At 32.5% G+C, this 18,979-nt stretch overlaps 1 protein-coding gene across 5 annotated transcripts in view; it reads right to left on the bottom strand.

The window, feature by feature from the left end:
• LOC143079218 (stathmin-like) overlaps window positions 1–18,979 on the bottom strand; it is a 51,265-nt gene that overhangs the window by 13,822 nt on the left and 18,464 nt on the right. The window contains exons 1-3 of one of the 5 annotated variants that reach the window (XM_076254458.1): window positions 15,757–15,873; window positions 11,501–11,543; window positions 9,217–9,339 (exon numbers count right to left, since the gene is read on the bottom strand). In XM_076254458.1, the coding sequence (XP_076110573.1) occupies window positions 9,217–9,339; window positions 11,501–11,510 (133 nt within the window). In that variant the 5' untranslated portion in view covers window positions 11,511–11,543; window positions 15,757–15,873. Of the gene's footprint in view, window positions 1–9,216; window positions 9,350–11,500; window positions 11,544–15,756; window positions 15,874–18,979 lie in introns of those variants that run through there. The other 4 variants (XM_076254451.1, XM_076254480.1, XM_076254474.1 and 1 more) reach the window with 4 other exon arrangements.

Raw genomic sequence — 18,979 nt, 5'->3', positions numbered from 1 at the left:
TAACTTGATCTGTAACTCATCATGGTTAACTCACATACCAAAAATCAGCCCAACATCTGAAGGCATTTGGAAAAAAAGTCTGTATAACTGTGATTTTCAACAATTTCTCAAAGTCCAAAGCCTGTAATTTCGACAAAATTAGTGGAGAGGAACAAAACTTACACTTGATCTGTAACTCATCATGGTTAACTCACATATCAAAAATCAGCCCAATATCTGAAGGCATTTAAAAACTAGAGGCTCTCAAGAGCCTGTGTCGCTCACCTTGGTCTATGTGCATATTAACAATGGACACAGATAAATTCATGACAAAATGGTGTTTTGGTGATGGTAATGTATTTGTAGATCTTTCCTTACTGAACATTCTTGTGACTACAATTATCTTTATCTATAATGAACTTGCCCTAGTAATTACAGTGGAAAATATTTCCTAAAAATTTACAAAAATTAACAAAACTTTATGAAAATTGTTAACAATTGACTATAAAGGGCAATAACTCCTTAAGGGGTCAATTGACAATTTTGGTCATGTTGACTTATTTGTAGATCTTATTTTGCTGAACATTATTGCTGTTTACAGTTTATCTCTATCTATAATAATATTAAAGATAACCAAAATCTGCCAATTTTCCTTAAAATTACTAATTCAGGGGCAGCAACCCAACAACAGGTTGTCCGATTTGTCTAAATATTTCAGGGTAGATGGATCTTGACCTGATAAACAATTTGAAATATGTCAGATTTGCTCTAAATGCTTTGGTTTCAGAGATATAAGCCAAAATCTACATTTCACACCTATGTTCTATTTTAAGCCATGGTGGCCATCTTGGTTGGTTGGCCAGGTCACGCCACACATTTTTTTAATTTAGATATCCAAATAATGATTGTGGCCAAGTTTGGTTAAAATTGGCCCAGTAGTTTCAGAGGAGAAGATTTTTGTAAAAGATTACAAAAATTTAAGAAAAATTGGTCAAAATTGACTATAAAGGGCAATAACCCCTTAAGGGGTCAACTGATAATTTTGGTCATGTTGACTTATTTGTAGATCATACTTTGCTAAACATTATTGCTGTTTACAGTTTATCTCTTTCTATAATAATATTCAAGATAATAACCAAAATCTGCAAAATTTCCTTCAAATTACTTATTTTGGGGCAGCAACCCAACAACCGGTTGTACAATTCATTTGTAAATTTCAGGACAGATAGATTTTCACTTTATGAACAATTTTACCTCGTCAGATTTGCTCTAAATGCTTTGGTTTCAGAGATATAAGTCAAAATCTACATTTCACCCCTATGTTCTATTTTTAGCCATGGCAGCCATCTTGGTTGGATGGCCGGGTCACGCCACACATTTTTTAAACTAGATACACCAAAGATGATTGTGGCCAAGTTTCAGAGGAGAAGATTTTTGTAATAGATTACTAAGATTTACGAAAAATGGTTAAAAATTTACTATAAAGGGCAATAACTCCTAAAGGGGTTAACTGACCATTTCGGTCATGTTGACTTATTTGTAAATCTTACTTTGCTGAACATTATTCCTGTTTACAGTTTATCTCTATCTATAATAATATTCAAGATAATAGCCCAAAATTGGTACAATTTCCTTAAAATTGCCAATTCCAGGGCAGCAACCCAACAATGGGTTGTCCGATTCGTCTGAAAATTTCAGGGCAGATAGATCTTGACTTGATAAACAATTTAACTTCATGTCAGATTTGCTCTAAATGCTTCGGTTTCAGAGTTATAATCTAAAATCTACATTTTACCCCTATGTTCTATTTTTAGCCATGGCGGCCATCTTAGTTGGTTGGCCGGGTCACTGGACACATTTTTTAAACTAGATACCCCAATGATGTTTGTGGCCAAGTTTGGTTAAAGGAGTAGGGGCAATAAGGCCCTTATTTGGCCCAAAAATTACTGCAAATTTAAAAGTTATCATACATATTTTAAAATTACCGAAAAGTATCTCAGGTAGAAGGTATTCAGAAAAACTAAATAATTTTGGACATTGAACAAGTTACCATGGCAACAAATCATGCCTTAATTTGCATATTTTGTAAATTTTGTGTTTTTCCTTGTTTTTCATCAAATTTTTAAGTATATTTTCGATTGAAAAAGTATGTGCGCACCCAAGAAACAACTTTATATTTCGTGAGATTTTGTCAATAGTAATAATAAAGCTTCAGTTAAATTATTTTGTTGTTTCTTGGCTGCGCACGATGTTTCCACAACAGAAATAAAGATAGACAAGAGTGCACACGCTGAAATGTCTCGCCTTCTATACTAATCATTGATATTATGTTGATAGTCCTAAGTATAAAGCTTTATTACAACTGTCTCATAAATTTAACATTAACCAAGATTACTAAACAAAGACCAATGAACCATGAAAATGAGGTCAAGGTCAGATGAACCATGCCAGGCAGACATGTCCAGCTAACAATGCTTCTATACAACATATATAGTTGACCTATTACTTATAGTTTAATAAAAATACACCAAAACACAAAAACTTAACACTGTGCAATGAACCGTGAAAATGAGGTCACGGTCAAAAGAAACCTGCACTACTGACATAAAGATCATAAAATATTTCCATACACCAAATATAGTTGACCTATGGCATATAGTATTAGATAAAAAGACCAAAACTCACAAACTTAACGTTGACCACTGAACCTTGAAAATGAGGTCAAGGTCACATGCCATCTGCCCTCTAGACATGTCCACCTTACAATCATTCCATACAACAAATATAGTAGACCTATTGCATATAGTATGAAAAAAACAGACCAAAACACAAAAATTTTACTATAACCACTGAACCATGAAAATGAGGTCAAGGTCACATGCCATCTGCCCGCTAGACATGTACACCTTACAATCATTCCATACAACAAATATAGTAGACCTATTGCATATAGTATGAAAAAAACAGACCAAAACACAAAAATTTAACTATAACCACTGAACCATGAAAATGAGGTCAAGGTCAGATGACACCTGCCAGTTGGACATGTACACCTTACAATCATTCCATACACCGAATATACTAGACCTATTGCTTATAGTATCTGAGATATGGACTTGACCACCAAAACTTAACCTTGTTCACTGATCCATGAAATGAGGTCGAGGTCAAGTGAAAACTGTCTGACAGACATGAGGACCTTGCAAGGTACGCACATATCAAATATAGTTATCCTATTACTTATAATAAGAGAGAATTTAACAATACAAAAAATCTGAACTTTTTTTTCAAGTGGTCACTGAACCATGAAAATGAGGTCAAGGACATTGGACATGTGACTGACAGAAACTTCGTAACATGAGGCATCTATATACAAAGTATGAAGCATCCAGGTCTTCCACCTTCTAAAATATAAAGCTTTTAAGAAGTTAGCTAACGCCGCCGCCGCTGCCGTAGCCGCCGTAGCCGCCGCCGGATCTCTATCCCTATGTCGAGCTTTCTGCAACAAAAGTTGCAGGCTCGACAAAAACTGCATAAATTCTGAATTTTCATTGTTTTTGTGAAAACAGTACATATTATGACGTAATTGTGACGTCATCACATAAGAATCTTAATGTTTTTCATTTATATTTCTTGACCCTATGCATTTCTAAAGATTATGTGCCAATTTGAAAAAGTTATCAAACATTTTATTTTCTTGGGCCAAAACCAGGCCTTAATGCCCCTACTCCTTTGGCCAAGTAGTTTCAGAGAAGATTTTTGTAAAAGTTAACGACGACGGACGACGGACGCCAAGTGATGAGAAAAGCTCACTTGGCCTTTTAGACCAGGTGAGCTAAAAAAGTCTGTATAACTCTGATTTTCAACAATTTTTCAAATTCCAAAGCCCGTAATTTCGGCAAAAATTAGTGGAGCAGAACAAAACTTAAACTTGAGCTGTATTTCATCATGGTTAACTCACATACCAAAAATCAGCCCAATATCTGAAAGCGTTTAGAAAAAAAACTCTGTATAATGGTTTGTTGGAGGATGACAGAATGACGGAATTACGTTGCAGGGCCATAAAAAAAGTGAACTTATCTTAATTGTTGATTAATTACAGATGATTATTGGAAATTTATCAAGTAAATTATATGCCTTACTTAAATACCTTTTATATATTCATATTTATATTCATCTTCCATTCTTTTTTTTAAAGATCTTGTTAATCCATTAATCATTTATCTTTCAGATATAATTTACAGAATCACTTTATGTAATGTAGATCAAAAGTAATAGGCAATAAATGAATCTATCATCCTTATATATATCAAACATCTAATATATACATTTGTATATTCAATTATTAGGTCAAATATTTGTATATTAAATTGTATATTGCAGGGTTTGTATAGTTATGTAAGACTGAGGTTGATAAGTAATGTGGTCGATTTGATTGACAGTTTAGGAGGTGGGGCATTGTAATTAAAGGTCCACCTTGTCTCTGATTGTTTAGTGATAATGACAGTTGTCAATCATACTAGTATTGTATCAATACCCAATTACCTAATCAAATTTTTTTTTTAAAAAAAAGCCTGCACATCAACACACCTTTATGACATACATTCTTGAATGAACTGCTCCGATAATATACCCATTTTTTCAGTTTATAAGTGTATATGTGCACATACATGAGAACCATAGGGAACTATATTTCAGTGTGAATACATTTAGTAACAGTAGCTAACCTGTCGTGTTGTTAGGGAGGTTGGTGCCTTAGTAAAAATTTAGAACAAGTTCTAATCTTTCCAAAAATTAAATGAACCAAATCAATTTTAGTCAAGGTGTTTGGTACCATCTTAAAATTTAAAATATCATCAAGTTCCAAGTAATTGGGAAGTTTGGTAGATTATCATACTCAATTCATAAGCTGCTTAGACAAATACCTTGTAAGGTCAACTATAAACCAGGCCAAATATGAACCTTTGATATTCAAATCCCTATTCATTTAGTTCTATTGATTAACTATATTTTGTTACATAAAGTGTTAGCAGAATGTAAGTGTTCCAAAAAGGCTGATATATAAAGGAATGAAATAGTCATTTTATAGAAGTAAGCTAAACATGACATGTTCTCCAAAGGTTGAGCTTGAACCTTACAGAATAAAATATAACTTTACCGGATTTTTAAATATATGAACAAGTGGTAATTGTACAACCTTTAAAACATAAATGAAATGAATAACTTTGACAAAATATATCCTGTATATGTCTTCAGTGAAACTCATTTATTTTAAAGTTCAAAATATAGAATAAACAAAACTTTAAATTCTCAATAAACAAGAATGTGTCCAAAGTACACGGATGCCCCACTTGCACTATCCTTTTCCATGTTCCATGGACTGTAAAAATTGGGTAATAATCTAATTTGGCATTAAAATTAGAAAGATTATACTATAGGGAACATATGTACTAAGTTTCAAGTTGATTGGACTTCAGCTTCATCAAAAACTACCTTGACCAAAAACTTTAACCTGAAACTCCCACTTTCATTTTCTATGTTCAGTGGACCGTGAAATTGGGGTCAAAAGACTAATTTGGCTTTAAAATTAGAAAGATCATATCATAAGCAACAAGTGTACTAAGTTTCAAGTTGATTGGACTTCAGCTTCATCAAAAACTACCTTGACCAAAAACTTTAACCTAAAACTCCCCCTTGCATTTTCTATGTTCAGTGGAACGTGAAATTGGGGTCAAAAGTCTAATTTGGCTTTAAAATTAGAAAGATCATATCATAAGCAACAAGTGTACTAAGTTTCAAGTTGATTGGACTTCAGCTTCATCAAAAACTACCTTGACCAAAAACTTTCACCTGAACGGACGGACGAAGTGCCGACGAACAGATGCAAGAACGGAGCCACAGACCACAAAACATAATGCCCCTCTACTATCGTTGGTGGGGCATAAAAAAAAGGTAAAATGGATGTAGAGGAAAATATATCCAGTAAAAAGTATGCCACACGAAGGTAGAACCTTGTAGCATTTAAAAAAATTTCATTCATCCCTTTTATTTTAATAATGCACTATGGAGTCTGTTGAAGAACCTTTAATGTTTAAAACTTAACTCAGAACTAACAGTACAAAATTTGTGCCCAAAACAAAAAGAGTGAAAGATATTGCTTACATGTTAATAGGCACCTTTCTTACTGAAGTACCTCATGTCTGGTTTTGAATTGAGAAAAACTATGTTTAAAAATATTTCTCCCTCTAAGATTAATGTTAGAACCGTTTGAATACCTATATCAATTAATGATACAATTTCAAATATGGTAGTAAAATTCTACACGATACTTTTTTTCTCTTCAATGAAGGTGAAAGTAATCACCATTTGTAGAAGTTTCCAGGAAATTTAAAGAATGCACTATAGAATGCATTGAAATAACTTTTGTTCCAATCTGGTTTATTGCACAGAATTTGCAGACTAATACAGATATGATGTAACATAAAATCAATGTCTCTCTACCAAGTCTACTGTAAAAATCAATACAGAGCAAAGATAGGAGTGAACAATTGAATTGGTTTTACAAAATTTTACCAATTTTTGGCTTAAAGGGAAACTTCGCAAAAAAATCAAAAATTGATATTATGTCCATTCTGTATAAAAATGCTTAAATTCATAGATATTAAAGTTTTATTCTACTAGATAAAGAGATCACCATCTATTTCAAATTTAGACTATCAATTCTCTGTATTCGGCCATTTGGTCATCTGGACGTACACTAATAATGCCCAAGGGACAGGAATATTTTTCAGGAAAACTATTGAGTATTAAAATTTCAAATCAATTTCGGGATCTATTTTCTTTCTTGATATTCAATGACAGCAATTTAAACAATATACAGGTTGTCCGCTTTAGGGGTATTCTTGCCAGTTAAAACAGACTTATAATTACATTCAAAAATAGGGAAAAATGACATTAAATTTGTTCTGTTTTTTTTTTTTTAAACATTGTTGGTCAAATAGCTAAAGTGTTATACGTTGTGAGACGAAGACTATTTTAATAAGGACATTCCCGATTATGTTTAAATTTTGTTGATGTTTTTCACACTTGAAAAGAATATCTGTTCGTAATTTTTCATTTATGCCAGGTGACCTAATAACCACAAACTGAACCTAAATGTTGACATTGCTGATGACGGAAGTTAAATTAGTTCCACTTCATTGAACGTATGATTGTGGGTTGGACAACAAAAAGATAAAGTATAAAAACCTCATGATATTTACATAAAAATTCTGCAAAATAAAATTTAAAAAAACTAGCTAAAAAATACAATGTTTAGGAGACAGATGAGCTAAAACAACTAGAGGCTCTAAAGAGCCTGTGTCACTCACCTTGGTCTTTGTGAATATTAAACAATGGACACAGATGGATTCATGACAAAATTGTGTTTTGGTGATGGTGATGTGTTTGTAGATCTTACTTTACTAAACATTCTTGCTGCTTACAATAATCTCTATCTATAAGAGTACTTTCTGTGGAAAATGTTATTGAAAATCTTCAAATTTTAAGAAAATTGTTAAAAATTTACTATGAAGGGCCATAACTCCTTAGGGGGTCAATCGACTATTTTGGTCATAGTGACTTATTTTTAGTTCTTACTTTGCTGTTCATTATTGCTGTTTACAGTTTATCTCTATCTATAATAATATTCAAGATAACAAAAAAAACAGCAAAATTTCCTCAAAATTACCAATTCAGGGGCAGCAACCTAACAACCGATTATCCGATTCATCTGAAAATTTCAGGGCAGATAGATCGTGACCTGATCAACAATTTTACTTCCTGTCAGATTTGCTCTTAATGCTTTGGTTTTTGAGTTATAAGCCAAAAACTGCATTTTACCCCCATGTTCTTTTTTTAGCCATGGCCGCCATCTTGGTTTGTTGGCTGAGTTACCCGACACATTTTTTTAACTAGATACCCCAATGATGATTATGGCTAAGTGTGGTTAAATTTGGCCCAGTAGTTTCAGAGGAGAAGATTTTTCTAAAAGATTACTAAGATTTACGAAAAATGGTTAAAAATTGACTATAAAGGGCAATAACTCCTAAAGGGGTCAACTGACCATTTCCGTCATGTAGACTTATTTGTTAATCTTACTTTGCTTAACATTATTGCTGTTTACAGTTTATCTCTATCTATAATAATGTTCAAGATAATAACCAAGAACAGCAAAATTTCCTTAAAATTACCAATTCAGGGGCAGCAACCCAACATCAGGTTGTCCGATTCATCTGAAAATTTCAGGGCAGATAGATCTTGACCCTATAAACAATTTTACCCCCATGTCAGATTTGCTCTAAATGCTTTAGTTTTTGAGTTATAAGCCAAAAACTGCATTTTACCCCTATGTTCTATTTTTAGCCGTGGTGGCCATCTTGGTTAGTTGGCCGGGTCACCGGACACATTTTTTAAACTAGATACCCGAATGATGATTGTGGCCAAGTTTGGTTTAATTTGGCCCAGTAGTTTCAGAGGAGAAGATTTTTCTAAAAGATAACTAAGATTTACGAAAAATGGTTAAAAATTGACTATAAAGGGCAATAACTCCTAAAGGGGTCAACTGACCATTTGGGTCAGGTTGACTTATTTGTAAATCTTACTTTGCTGAACATTATTGCTGTTTACAGTTTATCTCTATCTATAATAATATTCAAGATAAATACCAAAAACAGTAAAATTTCCTTAAAATTACCAATTCAGGGGCAGCAACCCAACAACGGGTTGTCCGATTCATCTGAAAATTTCAGGGCAGATAGATCTTGACCTGATGAACAATTTTACCTCGTGTCAGATTTGCTCTAAATGCTTTGGTTTTTGAGTTATAAGCCAAAAACTGCATTTTACCCCTATGTTCTATTTTTAGCCATGGCGGCCATCTTGGTTGGTTGGCCGGGTCACCGGACACATTTTTTAAACTAGATACCCCAATGATGATTGTGGCCAAGTTTGGTTTAATTTGGCCCAGTAGTTTCAGAGGAGAAGATTTTTGTAAAAGTTAACGACGACGGACGCAGGACGACGACGGACGACGGACGCCGGACGCAAAGTGATGGGAAAAGCTCACTTGGCCCTTCGGGCCAGGTGAGCTAAAAATTCAGTGTACACTCAATAAATAAACTGACATGTATGCATATTATGTTTATTAATCACATGAAATAAAATGAATATACAATAAAGTTACAACACCATCATCACCTTTGCCTTTCCAAACAATTATAGCATCAAACGCAGATCTGTTTGGTTTCTGTAGGTCCAATGACTTTATTTTGCGAGGATTTTGTCGCATACAAGAAAATATAGTCATCCAATAACTGCAGGCTGGCAGCATTAAAGAAACACATATTTATGGTTAGCATTGAAACAGTTTGAAATGAAGAAAAAAACATAAATGTTTCAGAAGAAATGAGATTCAATTGATCTTATAACAAATCGATGAAGATGACAACATAATATAAATATAAAATCATCAACTTCATTTGGAAACAAACCTTGTAATTTTGTTTGGTGTATAGATATGAACAGAATTTCTCTTTAAATATAGACTGAAGGTGAATCGAAGTTCAAATATGAATCAGGCCAAAAAGAAAATATGTTGTCTTCTAATTACAAACCTGAAAATATCTAGCAGTGTTCGATCAAATTAAAAATGACTTTTTTTATATGAAGTGAAGCATTAAATTGGTGTAGAAAATCTTAAAACTACATGTAGACTGTCAGATATAAAACTAGAGGCTCTCAAGAACCTGTGTCGCTCACCTGTTACTGTATTTACTGATGTCGGCCATCTTGGTTGGTAGGCTGGGTCATTAGACACTTTTTTTTAAAATAGATGCCCTAGTAATGATTGTGGCCAAGATTGGTTAAATTTGGCCCATAGTTTTAGAACAGAAGAAGTTTTGTACAAGTTACAAAAATGAAGAAAAGTTGTTAAAAATTGACTATAAAGGGCAATAACTGCTTAAGGGGTTGACTGACAATTTTGGTCATGTTGACTTATTTGTAGATCTTACTTTGCTGAACATTATTGCTGTTTACAGTTTATCTCTATCTATAATTGTATTCAAGATAATAACCAAAACTGCAAAATTTCCTTAAAATAACCAATTCAGGGGCAGCAACCCAACAACAGGTTGTCCGATTCATCTGAAAATTTCAGGGCAGATAGATCTTGACCTGATCAACAATTTTACCCCCATGTAAGGTTTGCTCTAAATGTTTTGGTTTCAAAGATATAAGCCAAAATATACATTTTACCCCTGTGTTCTATTTTTAGCCATGGCGGCCATCTTGGTTGGATGGCCAGGTCATCGGACACATTTTTTTAAACTAGATACCCCAAGGATGATTGTGGCCAAGTTTGGTTAAATTTGGCACAGTAGTTTCAGAGGAGAAGAGTTTTGTAAAAGTTTACGGACAACGGACGCCAAGTGATGAGAAAAGCTCACTTGACCTTTCAGGTCAGGTGAGCTAACTAGATGTGTCAAAGTGACACGAATGGCCCTGTCTCAAAAAGTTGAAAAATCTGCAATTTCAATAACACATGTGGACACAAACATGATGGTAGATTTTCAAAGTTGTAAACCCTTAATTTTGGCAAAATTAGCGGAGGGGAATGAAACTTGATCTGTAACTCATCAAGGTTAACTCACATACCAAAAATCAGCCCAATATCTGAAGGCGTTTAGAAAAAAAACTCTGTATAATGATTTGTTGCGGAATGACAGAATGACAGAATGACGGAATTTCAGAATGATGGAATTTCGGAATGAAGGACAAGGGTAAAACTATATGGCACTGACAACTTTGTTGTGGGGCCATAAAAATATATATACCGGTAATATATCTCAATGAAATGTAAACTAGGACAGTGGCCTACTATTGGGGTTGTTATAATCATAATTCAATTCAAATATAAATCAACTGTTATGATTTACTTTTAAAATGTTCTAGGATGCTGTTTTCCTCAAAGACTATTCTACTACATTTTTTTTAACTTGTAGTATGCATCTGAGATGTGTAGTTAAAATGTTTGATATCATTTCCCCATGATTCAGGAGAGTCCCTAAAGCAGAAACAATATATGAATTGTCACACTTTTCATATACAAATACAACTTTTTCCAAAGATTTTATGGATAGCGGTACTAGCTACAGTGTTTTAGTTCAAGAGTTATGGGACAGGTCATTAAACTGCATGACTGGATGTTTAACGTTGGTGTGAACTGATAAACATATCCTTTTAGCCACTTCAATAAGTGAATCCCAAAATGAGCATGTCATGGTTTCAGCTTTAAATTTCAATTACAAAATAATTTTAAACTGAGATTGACTAAAAGTATTTTCAAAATGTGTAAAACCTAACACTGAAATTTTAACACTGAGCAGAGTAGAGTTAACATAGATGTGGTATGGGTGCCAATGAGACAACTCTCCAAGTCGCAATTTATTAGTAAGAGTAAACCATGTACATGTACACTAACCTGTTGACATTGTTCTGTAAAAGGCACTCTACTTTTCAGGTCCCTGTAAGAAATAATTCATTCATCTTAATCTATTTTCAAATATAAAAAAAAACTCTAAATTTATTATTCTTTCAAGATTTTTTTTGTTGTTTCATAACCATGAAGAGAAGATAGCTATAGACTGACAAAAGATAGGTCTAAAATACTGTTTATATATTTTGATGATTTTTTTGTTGGTGATTATATAAAATAGTTGGTAGTACTTTTCTAATATAATCACTCCCCAACCCCCCTCCCCTTTTTACTAATCATTAAAGTCTATTCTTCAAACCCTCATGAGATATTATTTAGCTATATAAGGCTTTCAAGTGAATTAAATACAAATTCAACAAAAAAGTATTGCTGATAGGCACTTACAATTCCATAATATAATTGAGCTATATGAGTAATGAATTATTAAGTTTTCCTAACATGTAAATAACATTAATGAAGTAACCTCTTAAATGTAAATTGTAAGTTATATCAATTGGTACATAACTCCTAAAACATTTCATAGCAAGACACAAGAGTCATCTTCAGACTAGATTTATTATATCAAAGGTTATGTAATAAGCTAACTGCAAAGTTGAGCATACCCTCCTACTGGAAGAAATCACATATATTACATGTACATTTATAGGATATGAACACTCAAACTATAAGGTTTGTCAACTCAATAGTTAAATGGTTTATGAGGAGCACATATTCATCTACATGAAATTTATTCACAAGAATGTATTCTTCTGTTCTAAGCTTCATACAACAAACTTTACTGGTCAATGTAAACATAAGTCTTATGGACACACACAACACAAATATATACTCCTCCCAAATAATCCATGTACTAGATACATTGATTTTGATTGATTTAAAGGCCACTTTTAAGGGCATACGATACAGTTACAGGGGAGGTAATGACGTTGCTAACGTAAATTGTTATTTTCTCGAAGTCAAACTTTGACTTATCGGGAAAAGATGCTGTTTTCAACTGATTTTTATCATTCAAACTTATTTAACTTGAAAACGAGTTCATGGACCCCTCTTTTTTAAAATGCCATTTGGTTTGATTACGTGAGAAGATAATGTGTGCCAATTTTCATGAAAACGTGAATAGTGCAATTTTTTTTAATTTGACAAATATACAGAAAAAAATGATGTTTTTTTCTATATTCATGAACATTTGATAAATATGAATTATTTCTGAATAAAAAATGTATTAATTTTTAAGATACTTATAAAATACAGAAATTACAAACCATTTAACAAAAAACAATTTGTGTTTATCTTTTAGAACAAAAAAGTTATGTCTTTCTTTTGAAATGGAAAATACGCCCACAAATCCGAATTTTAAGCAAATATACAAAATTTCGACCTTATTTTACTCAAAAAGTAGCACATGAAGGTATATTTTTTATTACATACTTGATTAAAACAGGTAAAAAATTGTCAATATGGAAATTTTTATCAAAACTGTATCGTATGCCCTTAAGCACCTCATTTAGGCTACAAATGTATTTTGTATCGGCCAGTTTTTATTGGTGGAGGAAATTGGAGTGCCTGACGAAACCACAGACCTTTGATAGGAAAACTGACAATCCTAGTCAAATAAGATTGGAGTCAAGTGCACTCGCACAAGCGGGGTTCCAACTCACCTCAGTGTTGACTGGCTAGTGATTGCAGTAGTAACTACTTAGACCATTCAGCCACCGAAACCCCTAGTACAACTGTCTTTAATAATATATATATATACTTGAAGATGTTAGTAATATTTACCTGAAATTGAATGTGTAAATAAATATCCTATTTGAATTATCTCCCTTCACTTGTATGATTCTTCAGTGTCAGATCCAGGGGAAGGGTTCCAGGGGTTGGAACCCCCCTTTTTTTTGGACGATCAATGCATATGAATGGGGACATATAGTTGGAACCCCCCCCCCCCTTTGTCCTGGGTTGGGAACCCCTTTTTTCAAATGGCTGGATCTTCCACTGTTCTTCACAAAAAACATTCAGAAAAAAATTGTAAGGGTTCTTCAGTACCCAGTGTCTCGCCTACTTTATGAAGGTAATAACGTTTTAGGAACTTTAATTGCAGATTGTATGTAATATTATCTGAAAGAAAAACTACCGTCCATGTAACATATGATACCGAAAAACAGAACCACACACTTAGTTGGAAAAATTTCATTGGATATATTGCAGTTTGAAAAACACTTATTTCGATCATTGAGAAGCTTAATATTTCCTTGACAATATAAAATTAGTAAAATAAAAAACTTAAAACAGGTCTCATCCTTAACACTTAACCAGATGAGTATTAAATTGATGTCAACTGGTCAAGGCCATACACTATGTATGTCAGACATACATATTCAGTTCAACTCAATACCACACACAATGTTAATGATTTAGCTAGCACTCTTAAATTTCAAAACAAGTTTTCAAAATGGGTGACACATTGTTGTCATAAGTTATAGTTTATAGCTACTGAAAAACAGACTTTATCTAGGTCAATTAAAGTTATGGTCAGATGAAAGGGACTGACAGTCAAAGTTTAACCCTGAACTTGCTCTATACAACTATTTGTGATCCTAGGCAATGAATGATATCAAAGTTATTGTATATCCATTGTTAAAGCTTCCCTTGGAAAAATAATGCCTGTTGTAACATTAATAGTTCAATGAGGTTGAGACAAAAGTAACTAGAGGCTCTAAAGAGCCTGTGTCGCTTACCTTGGTCTATGTCCATACTAAACACTGAAAGGACATACATTGTACATAATAGATGAGAATAGAATTCATGACAAAATTATGTTTTGGTGATGATGATGTGTTTGTCAATCTTACTTTATTGAACATTCTTGCTGTTAAAATTTTTCTCTATCTATAATGAACTTGGCTCAGTAGTTTTAAAGGAAAATATTTTGTAAAAGATCACAAAAATTTACATAATTTACGAAAATTGTTTAAAATTTACTATAAAGAGCAATAACTCCTTAAGGGGTCAATTGACTGTTTTGGTCAAGTTGACTTATATGTAGATCTTACTTCGCTATACATAATTGCTGTTTACAGTTTATCTTTATCAAAGATAATATTGAAGATAATAACCAAAAACTGCAAAATTTTCTTAAAATTATCACTTCAGGGGCAGGAACCCAACAACGGATTGCCTGATTAGTCTGAAAATTTCAGGGCAGTTAAATCTTCACTTAATAATGTTAATCAACCAATTAAAAGCATGAGATTGGTTGGCGTGGTCATCTGACACATTTTTAAACTAGATACCCCATTGATGATTGTGGCTAAGTTTCTTTAAATTTGGCCCAGTAGTTTCAGGGGAGAAGATTTTTGTAAAAGTTTACGGACAGCGGACGCAGGATGTGAAAAAATGGGTCAGGTGAGCTAAAAAGGGGGATTGTTTTATAGAACATATGATATTATTCAACAATTTTGTAATGATAATATGAAAAATTTCTAGAACAGACTGGTGGATTGACAAGTTTAACATGAGCATTATATAAAGTAGGGAAATGTGAGCTAATTTTCTGATCATCTTCTATCCAATGATTTGAAAATTAATTTACGCTTGAAGAAACTTCTTTGAAAATTAGTTCACTTATTTGGTTTATCAAGTAGGCTGTATGTTTGCAAATCAATCTTGTGGAAAGTCATTAAGATATAAATAAGTTGTGATTTTTTTGTAGAAATTAATCCTTTAGTTGTTATTTCTAATATTCTACTAAAAATCCCCTCGGTCATATTTTGTAGGTAGTTTATGCAAATGTCATTTCATAGGTTATACTCTAATGAATTGAAAAATACAGAAACCAATACTTGTTTGTTCCAGCACTGTCTGGATTTACAGACAGATAGACTAAGAGTCTCCGCATATCAAATGAGAAATGCTACAATTGGCAATACATATAAAAACTGAACTGAAAATATTTTTGAAAAATTTTCAGGCTCATAGAATTTACTTAAATTTCTATATCAAAATATAAAAAAAACTGTACCACTATCAGCTGCCAAAAACAAAACTTATATTTTATAAGACCTTTTAAAAGCAGCATTTAATACTATATATGTATATTTTCAAATCCTTAGTTTTCTTTTACATGTTTTAAGCAGCGTTTAAAAAATGCATTTTCAAAAATAATGATTTCCAAAATTAGATGAAATGATAACAGCTTCTGAATTTCTTTAAATAAATAAAAGAAAATGAAAAAAGAACAGTACCAAATTGTGCCTTCATCCAATTTCTTCCAAAGCTGGTTATCCTACAGCAGAATATAGATTAGGATGAGTCATACAAGCTGTCTATGACTACATTACTGAATCACCAGTTGCATACTATCCGACCAATGTAGCTGAAAGCTAGTTAAATGTTCAATACATAATCATTATGCAAAGATTTCCAATACTGGGAAGAAAACATATAATGCACTATTGATTAAATTGCATGTAGGAGTCTTTTTCCACAAAACAGAGGAAATATATTTTATATTAATCATGAGATTAATGCAGTCCAGATATATTGATTGCAATACATATTTGAACTCTAAAATAAACACTGCTTCCAACAAGTCTGAAATTTTTCACCTTTGTGCATCTGCATAAATAATTAACGGAAAATTTCACAATGTGGAATCAAGTCCAAATTTACAATTCTTTTTACAAAATACTTGTATAAATCTACAACTGTATAAAGGGACATAAGGAATGTCTTATCATTCGCCTAATATAATGTCAAGATTCATCATTCTTAAACCTTAAATGATAGATATATATAAAAGAAGATGTGGTATGATTGCCAAGGAGACAAATCTCCACAAGAGACCAAACTACACAGAAATAAACAACTATAGGTCACCTTACGGCCTTCAACAATGAGCAAAGCCCATACCCCATAGTCAGCTATGAAAGGCCCCTAAATGACAATGTAAAAATAGCCTGTATAGGCCATAAGTACAAAAATAACTGAATTTCGACTGATTTGTCCAGATTTTAACTGGTTTAAAATAATATTCAAAATGCAAACCATTAGACTTTGTCATCAAAAAGATACCAAGCATTAAGAAAATGTAGACAATGGTTTAAGATACATCACATGTACATTATAATACACAAAAGTGTCAATTTCTACTCCAATTCAATTCTAAGAGTTGTGTAGAATGAACTTATTACTCCTAAAAAGAGTAAGATCTCAAAGGTCATAAAAAGACTAGATGTGTCAAAGCGACACGAATGGCCCCATCCCGAAAGTTGAAAAATCTGCAATTTAAATACATGTAACACATGTGGACACAAACATGATGGTAGTCTCACATATCAAAAATCAGCTCAAAATCTGGAGGGGTATAGAAAAAAAATCTGTATAACTATCATGACTATGATTTTCAATAATTTATCAAAGTCTGTAATTTCAGTAAAAATTAGCGAAGGTGAACAAAACTTATACTTGATCTGTAACTCATCATGGTTAACTCACATATCAAAAATCAGTCCCATATCTGAAGGCGTTTAGAAAAAAAGTCTGTATAACTGTGATTTTCAACAATTTCTCGAAGTCCAAAGTCTGTAATTTCAGCAAAAATTAGTGAAGTGGAACAAAACCTATACTTGATCTGTAACTTATCATGGTAACTCGCATACCAAAACTCAGCCCAATATCTGAAGGCGTTTAGAAAAAAACTCTGTATAATGGTTTGTTGCGGAATGACAGAATGACGGAATTATGGAATTTCGGAATATTGGAATTACAGAAATTCGTACAAGGGTAAAACTATATGGCACCGACAACTTAGTTGCGGGGCCATAAAAATTGAGAAAAATTTAACTATTGTAAGAGGGTGGAAAAGGGTTATTTTCGTGCAACGTTTTTGGCCTTTTTATTTCACGTGTTTTCATGTTTTGACGTTTTATTTCTCGTTTTCTCATGTTTGGTTAGACGTGCGTGGCTCGTGTTTTCCTTTATTTATTTTCCGTGTTTCGTGTCGGTATTCTTAATTTCTCGTGCTTTTCCCGCGTTGATTAAAAAGTAAACCAGGACTTAATTCAAAGTCAGTCCGCAGATTGTTTTAAATTATGTGTTCCCAGAATATTTAAAATGGCTATCAAATTAATGATATGAATAATATTTTTCTCTCAAATCAGTTGCAACTATAGCGGACGCTAATAGGTGACTGCAGGGTCTTATGTCCATTATATAATGACTAGATGATCTCCAAGAACAGCTGGTTAATAAATTACTTAACTTTTTACATTAATATTTACGATTTTATTTCTCGTGCTTTGTTTTTTCAGATTTTTATTTTCCGTGCAACGTTGTCACGATTTTTATTTCACATGTTTCTGTGTTCAGGGCCCCCCTTTACCACCCTCTTGTAAGTTAGTTTTAAGCTGATAAATTTAGTGATGTCTTTTCTTAATGATATCAGAATCATTTATTCTTCTTCACTTACAATAATTAGTATGTAACAATTAGGTGTTATTTCTGAATAGTTCAGGTTTTTTTTTATTTTAGAAAAAATGGCTGGATTCTGCATGTAATGATGTATGTCAGACAAAAAGGGTTTTTTTTTGTGAAAATATGCATCTTGCATTTGAACAGTTTTAAATTTCACATTAATTGTGCATCTATGTACATGTACTATCAGTGTTTTCTGAATGTCTTTTTATTAGTTAAATTGCATAAATAAGGCCATAAGTGTCTACTGTCAAAACTATGTAATACATACCCTAAAAAAAGTTTGTAAAATGGCCTAAAGGATCAATTGGAAAAATCATTGCTTTTAACTAGTGTTGTCAATGGTTAAAACGCTTTTTTTAATTTTAATAAATTTGATATAAATGTGTATTGCAATTATATATAACTGTGTTCTATTTAAAAATTATCGTTGTCAGAGGTAATTAGTTTGACAGATCAATTGTCCAGTATACTGATTGCTATTGTTAATAAAAAAACATAAAATTTATAAGAACTTAAGACAGCTTGTCTATCAGCTCAGGGCAAGATCCTATTAATAAGTAAACATAATAAGAATATATGTTTTTTAAAACAGTAAATTTAAATAAGTAATCAGATTAAATTTTACGATATCTTTCATTATTTTACAATTAATCTAATATTGCGTAGACCTACATCTGAATGTGCAACCTCCATCGTTCAAGGCTTAATTTGTCCGGCGTTTTACTTTTCTGGAAATTGGCATGTTTTAATCATTTCAAACTGAAACACTCCACATTATTTTCTGAGGCATAAAGAAAAAATGAAAAATCAGGGTATCAGACATCTTCAATTCGACAAGATCAAAAAGTTTGTTTCTTTTATTTACAATCTGAAGGTATTACAAACGCCATTGTAGATACAGTATATTGGATTATTAAAAGTCAAACAACTTAGCTGCCAGGAATCCTCACAGACAAGCCTGATAATGCCAAAGGACAAACTTCAATTCAT

This window comes from Mytilus galloprovincialis, chromosome 1 (assembly GCF_965363235.1).
Source record: "Mytilus galloprovincialis chromosome 1, xbMytGall1.hap1.1, whole genome shotgun sequence".
Taxonomy (NCBI): Eukaryota; Metazoa; Mollusca; class Bivalvia; order Mytilida; family Mytilidae; genus Mytilus; species Mytilus galloprovincialis.
Note: the sequence above shows the minus strand (reverse complement) of the source record. Positions and strands in the feature narration are given on the sequence as shown.